This window comes from Canis lupus, chromosome 36 (assembly GCF_048164855.1).
Source record: "Canis lupus baileyi chromosome 36, mCanLup2.hap1, whole genome shotgun sequence".
Classification (NCBI taxonomy): Eukaryota; Metazoa; Chordata; class Mammalia; order Carnivora; family Canidae; genus Canis; species Canis lupus.
Window position 1 is genome coordinate 8,402,807 of NC_132873.1, and position 17,074 is coordinate 8,419,880.

General features: G+C 39.5%; 1 protein-coding gene across 15 annotated transcripts in view; it reads left to right on the forward strand.

Annotated features, from left to right (window-relative positions):
• The window catches only part of FN1 (fibronectin 1), a 66,450-nt gene that overhangs the window by 15,039 nt on the left and 34,337 nt on the right, over positions 1-17,074 (forward strand). For all 15 annotated transcript variants that reach the window (XM_072813077.1, XM_072813078.1, XM_072813083.1 and 12 more), the window contains exons 12-20: positions 895-1,038; positions 6,171-6,292; positions 9,064-9,244; positions 9,435-9,611; positions 10,550-10,678; positions 10,791-10,880; positions 11,605-11,799; positions 12,561-12,833; positions 14,202-14,468. In XM_072813077.1, coding sequence (XP_072669178.1) covers positions 895-1,038; positions 6,171-6,292; positions 9,064-9,244; positions 9,435-9,611; positions 10,550-10,678; positions 10,791-10,880; positions 11,605-11,799; positions 12,561-12,833; positions 14,202-14,468 — 1,578 coding nt within the window. The remainder of the gene's footprint in view (positions 1-894; positions 1,039-6,170; positions 6,293-9,063; positions 9,245-9,434; positions 9,612-10,549; positions 10,679-10,790; positions 10,881-11,604; positions 11,800-12,560; positions 12,834-14,201; positions 14,469-17,074) is intronic.

Here is a 17,074-nt window from a genome sequence, read left to right on the forward strand (position 1 = left end):
CCCAGTATATCAACTTGATGTTGTCACTGAGTTTGGTAACCCACGCAGGTTTATTTTAATGGAATAGAATTAGTTCTTTGGTTCTGAATCATAAAGAGAATCCGTGTTATGAAAGAGAACTTTCCTTTGCTGACTGTGCAGATGCTCATGCCAGTAAATACCTCCTTCCAAATACTTTATTTTTCTTGGCTGCCCTTTATAATAGGTCTAAGCAAATAGCGAAGGTTGAGCCTTGACAGAGCTGCATGGCCAGCTTTAAGGTAACCCATTAATATTCCTTTACCAAAGGAGGCCTGTTGCTCACTAAGAAAACAAACCCATCAGATGAGTTTGTTTGACCTGAGATGATCAAAGCTGATACAGAAGCCAGAGAGCTCTTTTCAGAAACTGCTCAGCAAGTATTCATAGTCAAAATCTAGTTCATCCATTTACATGTAAACTGGAGTCCTTCAAAATTTAAAGAGGTGTTTAAAGTGATATTTTGTTCTTACTATTCAAGCGGCGAGTTGCATTAATGTAGGCAAAATAATATCTAATTTAGTTTTCTCAAACTGCCATTCAGAATGTCAGTATGTACTGAAATCTAAATCATACAATTTTTATTTAGAAATAACTGTCTTTTTAGAAAACAGTATTTCTTCCACTGGGTGCTTTTTTTTTCTTTTGTATATTTTTTTATTGGAGTTCGATTTGCCAACGTATTTTTTTCTTCTTTACTAATTGTCTCGTAAGGTAAAAGATATGAACAAAATATTTAGTAACCACATATATTTGTAAGGACAAATAAGTCGTAAGTTTCCAATAAACTAAGAATATGCTAGCTCCGGCACACTGAAATTCAGTTTGTAGCTCTGAGTCTTCAATGCTGCTTCTTTTACTTTGTGTATATTTTAGACCAATGCCAGGATTCAGAAACTCGAACATTTTATCAAATTGGAGACTCATGGGAAAAGTATGTGCATGGTGTCCGGTACCAGTGCTACTGCTATGGCCGTGGCATTGGGGAGTGGCATTGCCAGCCTTTGCAGACCTATCCAGGTAAGTAGCTGTGTTGGTGCAAACTGAGAACTTCCAACTGAGTTGTGAAAACAGGGCAGCATCAGTGTTTTTAACACTCTGACACCTGTATCGGCTTCCTCTCTTTTTCCCATCTTTTGCTCTTATCACAATCTAAGAATCCGATATTTGACTAAAATGATTTTCCTTTCAAGTACAATATCTATAAGGTGGTGAAAATGTGCTGGTGTGTCAGTTTGTTTCTGAACACTGTAGAGCATTCCGTTAAGTTAAAACGCTCCAACTAATTTGATCTCCTGTCTGCACATGGAAATAGAAACCATGCTGGGAGCTACGCTGGGAGTGAAGGGTTGGGGTTTTATGTTATGACTCTCAATAGAAAGATTGCATAGGGGGATGATATGGAATACAGTATAGAGTATGTGGGTTCACTGTGTGTTCGCTCAACATTTCATCCAGGGCCTCTTTGTGTCAAAATTTTCATTTGTTTGATCAATTGGAGTCTAGAACAAAGTATTCTGGGTCAAGAGTTGAGTAATTTAGTCAATTTTCTGCCCACGCAGTTCAAATACGCCCAACTGTTTATTGCTGGGGATTTTTTAGGTCACAGGACATAATGAATGCCTAGCTGTAGGTGTGATTAACTCATTTTAGAAAAAGAAAACAAGTTTTTAAATTTAATTATAATAAGACATGGTGAATTGGGAAGCTCTCATCTTTAGTACCGGTTATTTGAGCAGCTACCGAGGTGCGGAGCCTCCTAGATTTCTGTTAACCTTAGGCTTGAAATAGGGCCCACATTCAGAAACCAAAAGAAGTTTTCAGAATATCAGAATCTGCCTATGACATAAATTAAGATTAAGTAAACTAAACCCCTCCATAGTGTAGTCAGAGATTCACTATCGTAGAGAATCAGATACGGAACAATTTAGCCAAAGGTAGAGTTTGCCAAGACGTGGGTCCGGGCTGTCCGTGTGCTGTGAAAGAGATCCACGTCAAGCTCCACTCATCGTGTTCCCATTTGTAAAATGAGGAGATGAAAGCCCATTGCCTTTAAAGGTCTTTCTAGCACTAACAATCTAACGATCTCTGATCCTAAATACTAACCACCCAGATATACCCTTTCAACAAACTTGGAAGAAACCTGGTTGTCCCCAACCCTCAGGTACTGTTAGGGCTGTCAGAGGTGACTTTGCCTTAACAGGCTCACAGCACAAATTCACCTGGCTCTTAAGTTGTATTTCATGGCAGATTTGGGTGGAGAAATCACTTAATATAATTTTTTTTGTTTAATAATTTTTTAAAAATCTGATTGCAGAAATACCTTCAGTTCAGAAATTACATCATTGTTATTTTTCTTTAGTGAGGCAACTACATGATAGAAACATCTAAAGAAATGCTCCCTAGTTTCTATGTTAATGATTGTTACTGGTGTGGCAACTTGTTGAAAATCATCCTCCATAACTTAGAGGGAAATTTTTTTTCTCACTCTTAACACGAGCCTGTTCACAAAGCGGCTCTCTGGAAGTGTTTAGGTGGACATGATGGGGTGAAATCTGGATGGGAAGGAAGCCTTCTGCTTTGGGGTTTTACAAGTCGACTTTGTTCCTACTATTTAAAAAGGGTAAGCGGAATGCCCAGTGAATCTAGAGGAGGAGATTTGGAGAGGGGGACGGTGTTTGCCCTCAGGACGCGGTTGGGTGCTTATCTCCATGCCTGGTTTGCTTAATGGTTCATGCCTAGCACATGGGGCTTTATGGGTGTGGAAAGAATGAAGGCGCCACAGATTACCGGTAGACTGCCTCTGAGCCTTGCCCTGTTTGCTCCTCCTGCAGAGGATTTGGTGGAGTTGTTCAAACTGAGAGTAGATAAGAGGCATTTGGTTTGTCAATAAACAGCTAGGAAAGCACAGATCTCAGCAAATAAAATAGAGAAAAAAAGGACTGAGTCGCAAACTCATAAATATTTAACTTCCCCAGGGTCATCGGTACTGGAAATGATTCATTTCAGCCTTATTTTAAACTGATTTTAAAAGTATACACATTGTGTCATGTTTCTACTTAGCTGTTTTATGGTTAGTCTGACCATACTGAATACGAGAGGGAGTCCGGTTTTTACAATGGTAATTGCTAGCGTAGACCAGTTGGGTTCATTTTCGTTTTATCACATCTAATTGATGTCAATGATGTCAGAATTTTCAGATTTCCTGTCTTCAGATCATATGTAGATGAAGGTAGAGTGGTAATCAGAATTTAGTTGACCTTACAAATGATGGACGCGGTCGCTTTACTTTCTGAACAAAAATATACTAAATGCATGAAATCCACACTACTGTTCTGTGCAGTTCCCTTAAGGAACTGGGCTATGGTTCAAGCGTGACTTTCAAAACCTACAATTTTGAACCAGTGCTTAACGTTTAAGAAAGAAAAGAAACTTCTGTAGTTTTGCTCCATCGTGGAGGTAAAAACCAATGAGTCGCCTTTTCCTGTTGCCACCCTCCTCTTCGTGGACCAAGGGAACATGATTATGGCTAAAGATGGGCAGTAGAGGACATTTGTATTGCCTTCCTGAAACTTGATAGATATTTTACCATCATAACCTTTTGCTTTTAATTACACGCTGGTTTTTTGTTTTTGGGGGGGGGGGGTTTAGAGCAGTTTTAGGTTCCCAGCAAAATTGAAAGGAAGGTACAGAGCTTTCCCATAGAGCTCCTGCTCCCACACATGCACAACCTCCCCGTTACCCACATTCCCCACCACACTGGTGCATGTGTCACCATTGATAAACCTGCATCGACACCGTCTTCACCCAATGTCTGTGGTTGACATTAAGGATCTCTCTCGTTGTTGTACATTCTATAGCATTGTAAACTTTTCCTTCCCTCAAAATTATGATTGCCAAACCAAGTAAAATACATATCAGGTGTCTCTTTCCTTAAGGAAAAAAAAATGAATTGGATTTCAATTTGCCAACATATGTCATATCACCCAGTGCTCATCCAGTCAAGTGCCCCCCTCAGTGCCCATCCCCCAGTCACCCCAACCCCCAGTCCACCTCCCTTTCCACCACCCCTTGTTCATTTTCCCAGAGTTAGGAGTCTCTCGTGTTCTGTCTCCCTCACTGATATTTCCCACTCATCTTCTCTCCTTTCCCCTTTATTCCCTTTCACTATTTTTTGTATTCCCTGAATGAATGAAACCATATATTTGTCCTTCTCTGATTGACTTACTTCACTCAGCATAATACCCTCCAGTTCCATCCATGTTGAAGCAAATGGTGGATATTTGTCGTTTCTAATGGCTGAGGAATATTCCATTGTATACACAGACCACAGCTTCTTTATCCATTCATCTTTCAATGGACACCGAGACTCCTTCCTTAAGGAAATTATAGTAGGACTTCTCTAGAGGATCAATATTTAAACAACTTTATGCCAGTAATCATAAATAATTTATTGATGTTCACAGAAGTCACATCTCCAACATTTTACTCCATTATTTGTCTTATTTATTTAAATTTATTAAAAAACTTATTTATCTTTGTAAGGATCTTCATGAACAAGAAGACTAAGTTAAAAAGTCACATGCAATTAACTTATGCCAATTGATTAAAACAAACATCCGAACATGTCCTGTGAAATGTACACTGCTTTAGAATGGAAAACTGAGAATTTTATTTGTGGATTTTGGTATTCACGTGGCTTTGAAATATGTACATTAAATGGAATTAAGATCCAGAGAATATTTGTTAGTCTTCAACCACTTTGAATTATTCCCAGTGTGGAAGCGAGTTTATTATTTTAAAACTTCTGAGTCTACAGAGACATGCAAGTTATGTATTTGTTCTACTATAGAAAGCCTTGTTTTTAAAGAGAATTTAACAGCAAAGATAATAGTTTGAAAATCCCCTTTTTTTTTCCTATGAGCTTTTAGAAAACTTAAATCTGTTAACAGTCTGGTGAAATGCCTTATGAAACTTGCAAAATGTGGCTTTTTTTGATAGAGTAGCAGTTAGAAATTCTTTGAAAGGTTATGACAGGGAACTTTATTTTATTTCTAATAAGTAGACCATTGATTGACATTGTAAAAAAGACAGTGTTTACGAAAAAGACGCTGTTCTATTCTGCAAGCTTAAATGCTATTTCATTATTATCTCTTTTTTCATTATTATCTTAAATGGCATCTACACTATTAAGAAATTAATTCTGCTTCCGTTATATGTTTTTTTTTAAAGAAGAACCGAAACCATATTTTAAATTTTGTTGGAAATAGTCATACGTATTGAGTTGTGGAAATACTGAATTTAGTATATACTTCAAAATGCCATTTCAGTTGGTAACTGCTTTTGAAAAGAAAAAAGTTGATCTCTTAATAATTTGAGCACTTGGTAGTAGGATTTTGGAATACAGTTATTTAGTAAAACTGGAACTAAAACTCTTCCTCTAATAGGATGCATAGGCTGATAAATAAAACTGAGTCTTGCGGCGTCTGGCTGGCTCAGTCAGAAGAGTGTGCAGCTCTTGATCTTGGCCAAGGTCATGAGTTCAAGCCCTATGTTGGGTGTAGAGAGCCCCACGTTGGTTAAATTTGAAAAAGGAAAGAAAGAAAAATGAGCCTATAATTATTCACCTAGGATTCCATCCCATTTAGAAATTGCGTTTTACATCATGTCGTATGGCCTTTGGAATGTTCCCTTTTTAGTGGGTAGATTTGTTCATGATGAAGACGTTCACAAATGAGAATTTGCTTTAAAGAAGCTTAGTATGCTAAATAAATAGAGTTTGGATTCTGTGTCCCTTTATTTGGGTTAGGGTAGTTTCACAATTTTCTCAAAATTCTTACTTTGAAAATGGAGAGTAAAAGCAAACTCAGAGGCATTTTTCAAATTTTATTTGCTATAAACAAGTTCTATTTGCATTTCTCATGTGAAGGACAACGATCTATTGACCAAGAAAGAATTTTGTTGCATTGATTTCCAAGGTCAGGATGTAGAAAAGTGATCCCAGAATTTTTTTTTTTTTTTTTTTTTTTACTCTACTCACATTTACTGATCAGCAAAACTGTCTTTTAATGATGGCCATCCATGTGCACTAACTTTTTAAGCCAAAGTAAGTGAATATCCAAGATCACCAAATCTCACATTTTCATTTTCAGGCACAACTGGCCCCGTCCAAGTAATCATCACTGAGACCCCCAGTCAACCCAATTCTCACCCCATCCAGTGGAATGCCCCAGAACCATCTCACATTTCCAAGTACATTCTCAGATGGAAGCCTGTGAGTATCCCACTCAGAAACTGGTCACACTGAGGCTGCCGAAATTAACACATTCTAAACATTTTTTTTTTTCCAGCTTTTGAGCCAGCAGGTCTGATTAACTGTCTGTGACTGGACATACAGATTTAGCTTTTTTGATATTTAGAAGGATTTAGAAAGATCTTCTTAACAAGGACTTAGAAATGATAATCCCTGAAACAATTCTTCCCCAATATGGGAAGAGAATCTAAAGGTGTTGTATGTCTTGCAACTCTATCAGAGGAAAACAATTACTGGCATCATTTCCATGATTTGAAAAATTAACATTTAGTGATTTGTGTTCACTTTTATAAGGGAGCACTTCTTAAAACATTACTTTTGATCCTCTGAAGTTATTTAGATTGAAGGGAAAAAGAGATGGTGCAAGGGAAGAACACATGAGGGATGATAGTTGGTTTAAAAAGTAAACCTTGTGATTTTTCTAATAAGGAGCATCTGGAAATTGAAAAAAAACATGCTGAGGAAGATACAGCTCCAGTAAGCTTTAGTTTTTCTTATCCTTTAAACTTGTCTGCTTTACCTCCGAAAGTTGTAATCACAACTTGAGAGACACTATTTTAAATACAGGCAGAAAATGCCCACTTTTAGTCACAGCTATTACATTCTAGCAATTAGCAACAAATCGAGGGGCACTTGGGTGGCTCAGTTGGTTGAGTGTCTGCCTTTGGTTGGAGTCCCGATCCCAGGTTCCTGTTCAGCGTCAGCTCCATGGTCATTGAGGAGCCTACTTTTCCCCTCTGTCCCTTCCTTTTTTTTTTTTTTTTTTTTAAGATTTTATTTATTTATTCATGAGAGACATAGAGAGAGAGAGAGGCAGAGAGAGAAGCAGGCTCCATGCAGGGAGCCCGACATGGGACTTGATCCGGAGTCTCCAGGATCATGCCCTGGGCTGAAGGCAGTGCTAAACCGCTGAGCCACCCGGGCTGCCCTGTCCCTTCCTTTCTGCTCCTGCTCTCTCTCTCGCTCTCTCTCACTCTGTCTTAAATAAATAAATAAATAAATAAATAAATAAATAAACAAATAAACAAATAAATAATTTGACTCATGCAGCTGTATTTAAACTCTCAAGGGAAAATTCAAGCTATGAAGTCATTTATTTTTTTGTAGTATACTCAGTGCTCTTGTCCACAGTGTGTGGAGCAGTCATTTCCAGAACTTTGTATCTAGTAGATGTTAGTCAATGGGATCACCATATTTTTCCCTCCAGCACTTCCTTGTCTTTCATCGTTTCATCTCATCACCAATTTTATTTACTTTAAATCTAACTCTGAAGTGTTATGTGAGATCTCTGTAATAAGGAACATTTACAGGTAGGTCTAAAATGTACATTGAATTGGAAAAATCTTCATTGAAACAGCAGTGATAAATTTCTTTGAGATTTTTAACAACTAAGAATTTTCAGGTTTTTCCTCAATGGATGTTACCTGAGAGTTTGTTCTTCAGTGTTTTTTTTGTTTTTTTTTTTTTTTTAAAGATTTTTTATTTATTTATTCATGATAGTCACAGAGAGAGAGAGAGAGGCAGAGACACAGGCAGAGGGAGAAGCAGGCTCCATGCACCGGGAGCCCGACGTGGGATTCGATCCCGGGTCTCCAGGATCGCGCCCTGGGCCAAAGGCAGGCGCCAAACCGCTGCGCCACCCAGGGATCCCTCTTCAGTGTTTTCTTCTGATTAGCTAACTGCCTAGAAAAGTTCACATTGAATGAAAGATTAATCATTAAATCTGAGCTAATTGTAATGACTAATTTCAGATTTTTTTTTCAGGGTATTTGAGTTAAATTTTAGATTTAAAATATACTAGGATCCATCTCATTGATTTCAAAAATATAAATGGACACTGGAGTATTTGAATTATTGAGGAGCTGGTTGATTGGATAATTTAAAAAACTCATTGGGCATTAAAAATGTATTTTGACTTAGTTTAGAATATTTACACTTAAAAGGATCTCATCTTGTTTGAAGTAAGGCTGTTTCTTTTCCACACATTTTATTGCAATGAGTTTTGTGATCCATGACATGTTAATGAAGTTGGACAGGATGTGAAAATGTAAACTGGAAGCAAAGATTAAATAAACCGAAATCACATTCTTCTGCAGTCTTGCCCAAAGTTGGGAACTGCTTTTGATGGGGTAATTCATATCCAAGAATGAGTCATACAGCCAGACCAGTCGAACCTTATATGCGATCGTCCCAGGAACTGAGTCACAAAGCAATATTTTACTTTTGACTATTTCTGCAGGGCAAGAAATTTCCATCCTACAAAGTAAAAGATAGAATATGTGGCCTTTTCCCACTTCAGAGAAGAATGTCTCTTTGTTCATTGTAGAAATTTTAAAAAATGGGAGAGGCAAAACTTGGATTCATCATATTTTCTTGCTGATCTGAAATAAATTATTCTGACAAAAAAGGAAGGTGCCCAGCACCTGCAACTGTGTGACCTTGGGCGTGTCACATAACTATGTTTCTTTACCATAAAATGAGGGCAATTATACTATTAAGTAAAACAACACAGAGCATGGCACACAGTGAGCTACCGGTAAATACTAGCTAAAATAATAATAAGTATTAAACTGCTGCAGGTCCCTGTTCTGATTCCAGTTTTCCGTGATTTTCCTCCACAATGGAGCTGCAGAGGTCTCCGTTTCTTTGACGATTCCTCAGTATCATCTATGAATGTTCATCCTTGTGAATACTTGGGTGATTTTTTTTTTTTTTTCCTTTGAAATCTTTAGAAAAACTCTCCAGGCCGTTGGAAGGAAGCCACCATTCCTGGCCACCTGAATTCGTACACCATCAAAGGCCTGACGCCGGGCGTGGTCTATGAGGGCCAGCTCATCAGCGTCCAGCACTACGGCCACAGAGAGGTGACACGCTTTGACTTCACCACCACCAGCACCAGCCCGCCGGTGACCAGTACGTACCCCACCCCCCCAGCCCCTACCCCCCTACCCGCCCCTCACCCCCGGTCCTCACGTCTGTACCTGTGTTCCTCAGAGAAGCGCTTCGCTTCCACAGCGGGCACCCACTTTTAAACGCTGTTCCGACAGCGGCGAGTGTTCCCCACGGCTGAAGCTCCCTCTCCCCTTTCTGTGACTCTCTCTAGGTAACACCGTGACGGGAGAGACGACGCCCCTTTCTCCCGTCGTGGCCACTTCTGAATCTGTGACTGAAATCACGGCCAGCAGCTTCGTGGTCTCGTGGGTCTCGGCTTCGGACACCGTGTCAGGGTTCCGTGTGGAATACGAGCTGAGTGAGGAGGGAGATGAACCACAGTATCTCGGTAAGCTCCGTGCGCCGTCATGACAGCCTTGGGACTGCTTCACGCCTCAGACTGAACACGCTTCCGGTGTGAGGAAGGGAAAGGGCTGACCTCTCTAGAACTGAGCGCGCTCTTTCCCGAGCCATATGCTCACATTTTTCCTGGTCCCCAGTATGAGCTGCATTACCCATTTGCCTCAGCACAAGTCTGTACAACCATAGTATTTTCTTTCTTATATGACTTTTTAAAAGGTTTTATATATTTATTTGGGGGTGGGGTAAGGGAGGAGCAGAGGAGACTCTGCACTGAGCGTGGAGCCCTACGTGGGGCTTGATCTCAGGACCCTGAGATTGTGACCTGAGCTGAAATCCAGTCAGATGCTCAACCGACTAAGCCACCTAGAAGCTCCTGGTGTTTTCTTTGGGGAAGGGGTTGCGGGTTTGAGGACCACGGCAGAAAATGTTAGCCTTTGTGGGTGCACGGTACCCTCATTCGTGCTTTTCGAATTCTCATGGTTAGGGCCCCTTAAAAAACTGCATTGTAGCATAATATATTCATGGGCACAGAGCTTGACGAATTTTTATAAAATGAACACACCCATGTGACCAGCACCCAGATTAAGAAAAAGAACATCTGTCCTATCCCATCATCCCTTGCCCATGACCACTACCCTGACTTCTAACTACAGAGAGCTATTTTTACAACATGGGGGTGGATTATAAAAATTATGTATCTATAGAGAAGAAATTTAGAAAAATGGCAAACAAAAGAAAAATGAGGCCATAATGGATTGATAATAATGGATTGATAATTATTGATTATCCATTAGTACATTTCCTTCTAGACTTGCCCCCTTCCCTTATGAACGTATAGTTTTAAAAATACCCCTCTTATGGGCTGTGGAGTGATTTGAGGGATTGATTTGCTCTGACTGGTAACCTTTCCTTTTTATCTTAAAGATCTTCCAAGCACGGCCACTTCTGTGAACATCCCTGACCTGCTTCCTGGCCGAAAGTACATTGTAAATGTCTATCAGATATCTGAAGAGGGAGAGCAGAGTCTGATCCTGTCTACTTCGCAGACAACAGGTACATGTGTACTACGCGCTGTGAAAAGAGTCTTTTTTCTGTAGAACAGGCCTCGAGCAATATTTCCTGTTTTTCTCATTTGCTCCTTTCTTTTTTTTTTTTTTTTTTTTAGCACCTGATGCTCCTCCTGACCCTGCTGTGGACAGAGTTGATGACACCTCGATTGTTGTTCGCTGGAGCAGACCCCAGGCGCCCATCACAGGTGAGGCTAGCCTCCTTCTCTTGGCTACCATGTTAATCCTGATGGCACTGGTGGTGAGGGAGCCAGTTCTGAGCTGTGGTCAGGGATCGTAATTCAGAATGTGATTTTTTTCAAGTCTGACAACTGGACTTTCTTACAGATCATTTCTAGTCATGTCCATTTTATTGACTGCCTACACACACACACCATGCACAACCTCTAAAGCCAGCCCACTGACTTTTTAAACCAGGCATTTCTGAGGTCGAAGAGGGGTAATTTTTCTGAAAACCTCACTCTAAGACGACTTCTTAAAGAGGTGGCTCAGTTGCCTTCTTAGCTCATTAAGTTACTCAGTTGCCTCTGAAGTTTCTAAAAGACACAGCGCTAGACAACCTGCACTCAAGGTGATTCATTAATTGCTTTCATTGCCCAGAGCTCAAAGACAAGAAATCGTTTTAACGTGAATATTTTCACCTCCTGGTGTCTCTAATAGACATTTATTAAGGATATCAGGTCTTCAAGGATGATATTTATTATTAAAAAGGTTTGCATGGCTGCTCTTACTCTATCTTTGTACCGAATAGCCCTTATAAGAAGTGGCAACATCTAAAGAGTCGGAAAGAATCACAAGTTCTTAACTAATCAAGCAAGACGCTAAGGGATTTTCTGAGAAGAGGGATTTATGACTCATCAAACCTCTGTTTCATGAAACAGCGTGGCTGACTTTTTCCCCTTGAATCTGCAGGATACAGAATAGTGTATTCGCCATCAGTAGAAGGGAGCAGCACAGAACTCAACCTTCCTGAAACTGCCAACTCCGTCACCCTCAGTGACTTGCAACCTGGCGTTCAGTATAACATCACTATCTATGCGGTGGAAGAAAACCAAGAAAGTACCCCTGTTTTCATCCAACAAGAAACCACTGGCGTCCCGCGTTCAGGTAACTTAAAGTCACTTCCTATGGTATCTATGTCTTAGAGCTTACCAGGGTAACACGTTTGACCTCACTTTTGTTGGAGGAATAAAACCGCCCTTGGACTGTGCTCATTTCACGGGCCTGCTGGGGAGAACCAGAAGTGTAAGATGAGAGAATAATTATTCCCATGGGAGGGTTGTTTGTGTCTGTCAACAGTTCCCATATGCAAGTAATCTTACAGATTAGTTTATCCCTAAACTTAAGAAAATTGGCTGAGATGTCCATACTATAAAGTAACTTATCAAAGCTGGCCGCTGCCCCTCCTGATTAAAAATTGTCACCATAAAGTCTTCATAGTCTTCCCCAGAAACTTGCGTGTCAGTTCATCTGTGACTCTCAAGTTCTACAAAATAGTTCAGTAAAATGCAAACCACATTTTTTCAGTGGTCGCAATTAGGGTTGTTTTTGTATTTTTTAAAAATTTTATTTTGTGTATGTTTATTTTAAATTCCTTGATGGGACACTTAACACATTGGAAACTCATCTGCTTTCCTACATATTTTAGGTAAAATAAAATAAAAAGCCTTATATGTCATATGTAAGCAGTACGACTGAACCATAGAAATATAAGCCAAAAATGCATATTTTCTGGTTAAGAGACAAAACTTAGCGTTGCTTTGGGATGAGAGGCACCATGAATTTCTCTACATGCCTCTGGGAAATTGGCTTTTAAAAAATCACCTTCAGCAGGAATTGTGAATGACCAGTTGGCTCTTGTCCATTAGATAAAGTTCCCCCTCCCCGGGACCTGCAGTTTGTAGAAGTGACAGACGTGAAGATCACCATCATGTGGACCCCCCCTGAGAGCACAGTGACTGGTTACCGCGTAGACGTGATCCCCGTCAACCTGCCCGGAGAACACGGGCAGAGGCTGCCCATCAACAGGAACACCTTCGCGGAAGTCACCGGACTGTCCCCTGGGGTCACCTATCACTTCAAAGTCTTCGCCGTGAACCAAGGGAGGGAGAGCAGGCCTCTGACGGCGGAACAAACGACCAGTACGTCCTGCTCCTGACCATCTTCACCCCCCAATTCTCCACCCTCACTTCCAGTCTATGGTGAATGTGCAGCAAACCAGGAACTCCTAGGTGTACAGTTAGAAATAGGAAAATGCCCAGTGGCTAAGGGGGAGGGGGAGGCAGAAATCACATTACACTTTGAAACCAAACGGAGACCAGCTCCATGGATGCTAAACAGTGACCATTTCCCAAATACACGTAGCCCTGTAATGAATGGCACCAAGAGAGGAGGGCTGGAAAAAACCTAATTTTCTTTGCTAACAGAGATGTGGATTGTAAATTTGAGTCTATTTTTTTGTAACTAAAAATATATAGATGAAACTGCAGATGTACACTCTTAACCCTTTCATAGCAGAATTATTTACGAATAGTAGTTGCTAGAACAGTAATTGCATGTGAAGAACCAGGGCCTCTGCTCCATTCCTTACAAGTATTGTCCTGACATTTAATACTCTTTTGACCTAATGAGAGAGGTCTTCTTATCCGCATTGGATTCATGAAGAAGTTGAAGCTCACAAAAATCTGCAACTTGTGAAATCCCAAAGCTAGGAAGCAATTGAGCGGAATCCATATAGATTTCTGCCATTTTGACTCCCAAGTCCTATTCTTTCAGCTTCTGTACTCGATTACCTCTTCAGCATTTCCTTCATCGGATAAAGGTTTTAAATTACTGCAGAGAAAGTGCTAGTTATCACACTCAAGGAAACTCACAATTTGTGTCATTTTTCTGATAGTGTGCACTTACCAGTGTCCTACCATGATTCTGACAGATGTTATAATTATTATCTAATAATTCGTATTATCTAATACGGACCATGGGAAAATTACTTTTATTTCTCTAGCAAAGGACTATCCATTCAATAAATGCAGACAATATTCTTTATGTTCCTTCTAGTGGAACATAAGGGGCAAGGATGATGCCCTTTCATCTTGCCCTCCCTTTATTGGGCTTATCTCTCCTTTCTTAACCTGTTTGATTCAGAGCACATTGTGGCATTCATGAGTGGGGTCTTTTTGTTATTGTTTTTGTTTTTATAGCACTATCTCTATAATGTTAGTATAATTTTAGAGGGTGATGGGAAAGTCATGCTGGAACATTCCACTTTCTCAGGATCAAAGTCAAAGCAAAAAAAAAAAAAAAAGTCTGCAGTTTCTCATGATTGACACAATTTTGCAAAGTTTCCAGTAGCACTCCATTTCATAATGGCTCAACATTTCCAAGGTTTTGAGTTTTACTTAGCTTCAACCTTAAGAAAACTTTAGAAAATGCAGTCAAGCTTTTTGAGTTTCAGTATGATCATTACTGAGGGTCAAATATTTCTTGATGTGTTTCCTCTTTTTTTCTAGAATTGGATGCTCCCACTAACCTCCGGTTTGCCAACGAAACTGACTCAACTGTCTTAGTGATCTGGACTCCACCTCGGGCCCGGATAGCTGGGTACCGACTGACCGTGGGCCCAACCCGGGGAGGCCACCCCAAGCAGTACAACGTGGGACCCTCTGCCTCGCAGTACCCCTTGAGGAATCTGCAGCCTGCAACTGAGTACACTGTCTCCCTTGTGGCTGTCAAAGGCAACCAGCAGAGCCCCAAAGCCACTGGAGTCTTCACCACTCGTAAGCCAAAGTTTGCATGTCTTTTATTAGTGATGTCTAGATTCTTACCTATATTTTCACTCTCCCTGCTTCATCCGATTTTTAAAAAGTTAACTAAGGAAGGCACTTGATGGGATGATCACTGGGTGTTATACTATATGTTGGAAAATTGAATATAAATTTTTAAAAAGCTAACTTAAAAGACCTTAATACAAGGTTAAAATAAAAAGGAAGATTTAAAATAGTGCTACTCAAAATGTGGTCACGGACCAGCCCCTTGATCCATTTATTATTGGACAGTAAGGAGCTTGTGGCTGCATATAAATCATGAAACACAGTATTCAGTTCAGTTGGTCGTTTTTTGAAGCAAGATTTTCTTGATGAAGGTAGCAGTGTGTTAAATTTCAAATGTTGCCAAGCTTCTTATCTCCTCCAGGACCACTTTGAGTAACACGGTTTAAAGCACCCAGTTATTTGAAAGTCGAATGCTATTGTATTAAATGAATATACCAAATACCAGTTGAGGTGAGGAAAAAAAAATCAGCACCTATGTCTACATCCTGCTACTATGGGTTTTGAGTGGTAGCAGTAAGTGTAGAATGAAAACATTGACCAACTGAATGGAAACCAATAGAACAAGAAGCTAAGGAAATGATTTCTTTATGAGACAGCAGCAGATTAAAGTATTTCTGCAGAACAGAATAGGTTTTTTTCTTTTCTTTTCATCTTTCTTAAATTACTCTTGAAGTTCCACAGAGGGAAGAATGCTGACAGTTTTTGGTCACGACACTTTATGGGAAGTGGCCTTAAATCTGCACATCTACATCACAATAAAGACCTATATTCATAAACTGATTTCTATTAAAAATATTCTCATTTACATTACAATGAATTATGAGACCCCTAATTTCTAGCTGAGCACCAGTTATTATTTTTAACTTGACATTTTGAATTGTAGAAGTGCCCAGTACTTTTCAACATATATTACAACTATGAACTAGTTTGCATTTTTCCAAAAGCCTTTAAAAATATGGAGGTTTAAGAAGCCTTCAAAAAGTGAATATAAATTTTGCTGTAAATAACTATGGGATTTACCTCCCAAAGAAAATTCTTTACAAACCTGTCCTGGTAAGAATTCATAATTTACCAGAAATGTATTTCTACTTAAATTTGGTGTATGATTTTGGGCTAGGGAAGTCTTTTTCTTAAGTAGTTGCTAACTATCAGCAAGGAAAATCTGCTTTTCATTTGTAAGTTAACCTTTGAATTTTGCTATATTATGTTATGTGTTACTCTAAAATCTATTAATATTAAATCAGTGTCTTTGTATTTCTTATAAATACCTATTTCTTAGAGATACGCTTCATGAGTTAGATTTAAATCGGTAGGTTTATCCTTCTACTGATCACATATAATTCTACGAATGAGCATTTTTACTTTTTCACTCATTAACATGAGACCTGTTTTATGTAGTTTCTGTTGTTGGATAAAAGCATTTTGGGGATCCCTGGGTAGCTCAGCGGTTTGGCGCCTGCCTTTGGCCCAGGGCGCGATCCTGGAGCCCCGGGATCGAGTCCCGTGTCAGGCTCCCGGCATGGAGCCTGCTTCTCCCTCCTCCTGTGTCTCTGCCTCTCTCTCTCTCTAGGTCTATCATAAATAAATAAATAAATCTTTTTTTTAAAAAAGCATTTTTAGTGATACTAACAATAATCTAATTTTTGAAAATTAAAAGCATTTTAATGATACTTAATAATTAAGTATTGTTAAGTAAATAATAAGTATGGTGGCTCAATTTCGACTATTTCAATTACTTTCGGAAACTGATATATTGGACATGTTATCTTTATGCTCTGCACAGTGTATTTATATAAAATATGATTAAATATGAGTTAAGGCACTGATTGTCAAAACTAATTTTATTGGCTAAAGGTTAACCTAGTGCCTTGCACACAGCATACCTTCCAAAAATATTCACTGACTAGGCGATTGAGGGAAGAATGAGAATGAAAGCAGTTCAACCAAGCTTCAATTTAAATAAACCTACTTAAGTAGGCAGTTCCACAACTTCATTTAAACTTGAAGTACTCTCCGAGGCTGTAAACATCAGTAGAGCTTGCATATTTTTGCAATTGCTGTTAAGTTTCTGTAGCTTTTTACTGTCTTAACCATGCTTAATTCTGGGAATAACTTTTCTGGATTTTATAACTTGTGCTAAATTCTTAAAAGCAAAAGTGAGGGTGGAATGGTGGTGGGGGCTGCTGTTTCTGGGGAAAATACAGCTTACTCTTTTATAAATAGGGCAAATTTTATTTCTTTAACAGCCAGGCTGTTCTTCACCTACCAAGACCTTCCAGAACTCATAACTCATACTTACAGTCACATCCTTTGTTTGACATCAGTTTGTGGGTTTGTGGTTTGGAGATTTTCCTGTAATGGTCTTCCCAGGCAGAGAGCATCATCAGAAACTTGGGAAGATTCTAGCTGGCTGGCTCGAGCAATAGAAAACACCCAGTCTTAAAGCCCAAGAGAGTTGGAGAGAATGTAATTGGTGAAAAGGTTGTGGCTTTTACAGACGTTCCACGCAAGAAGCTGCTCGTTCTCCGAATTGTTTCTTGTGGCCATTGACA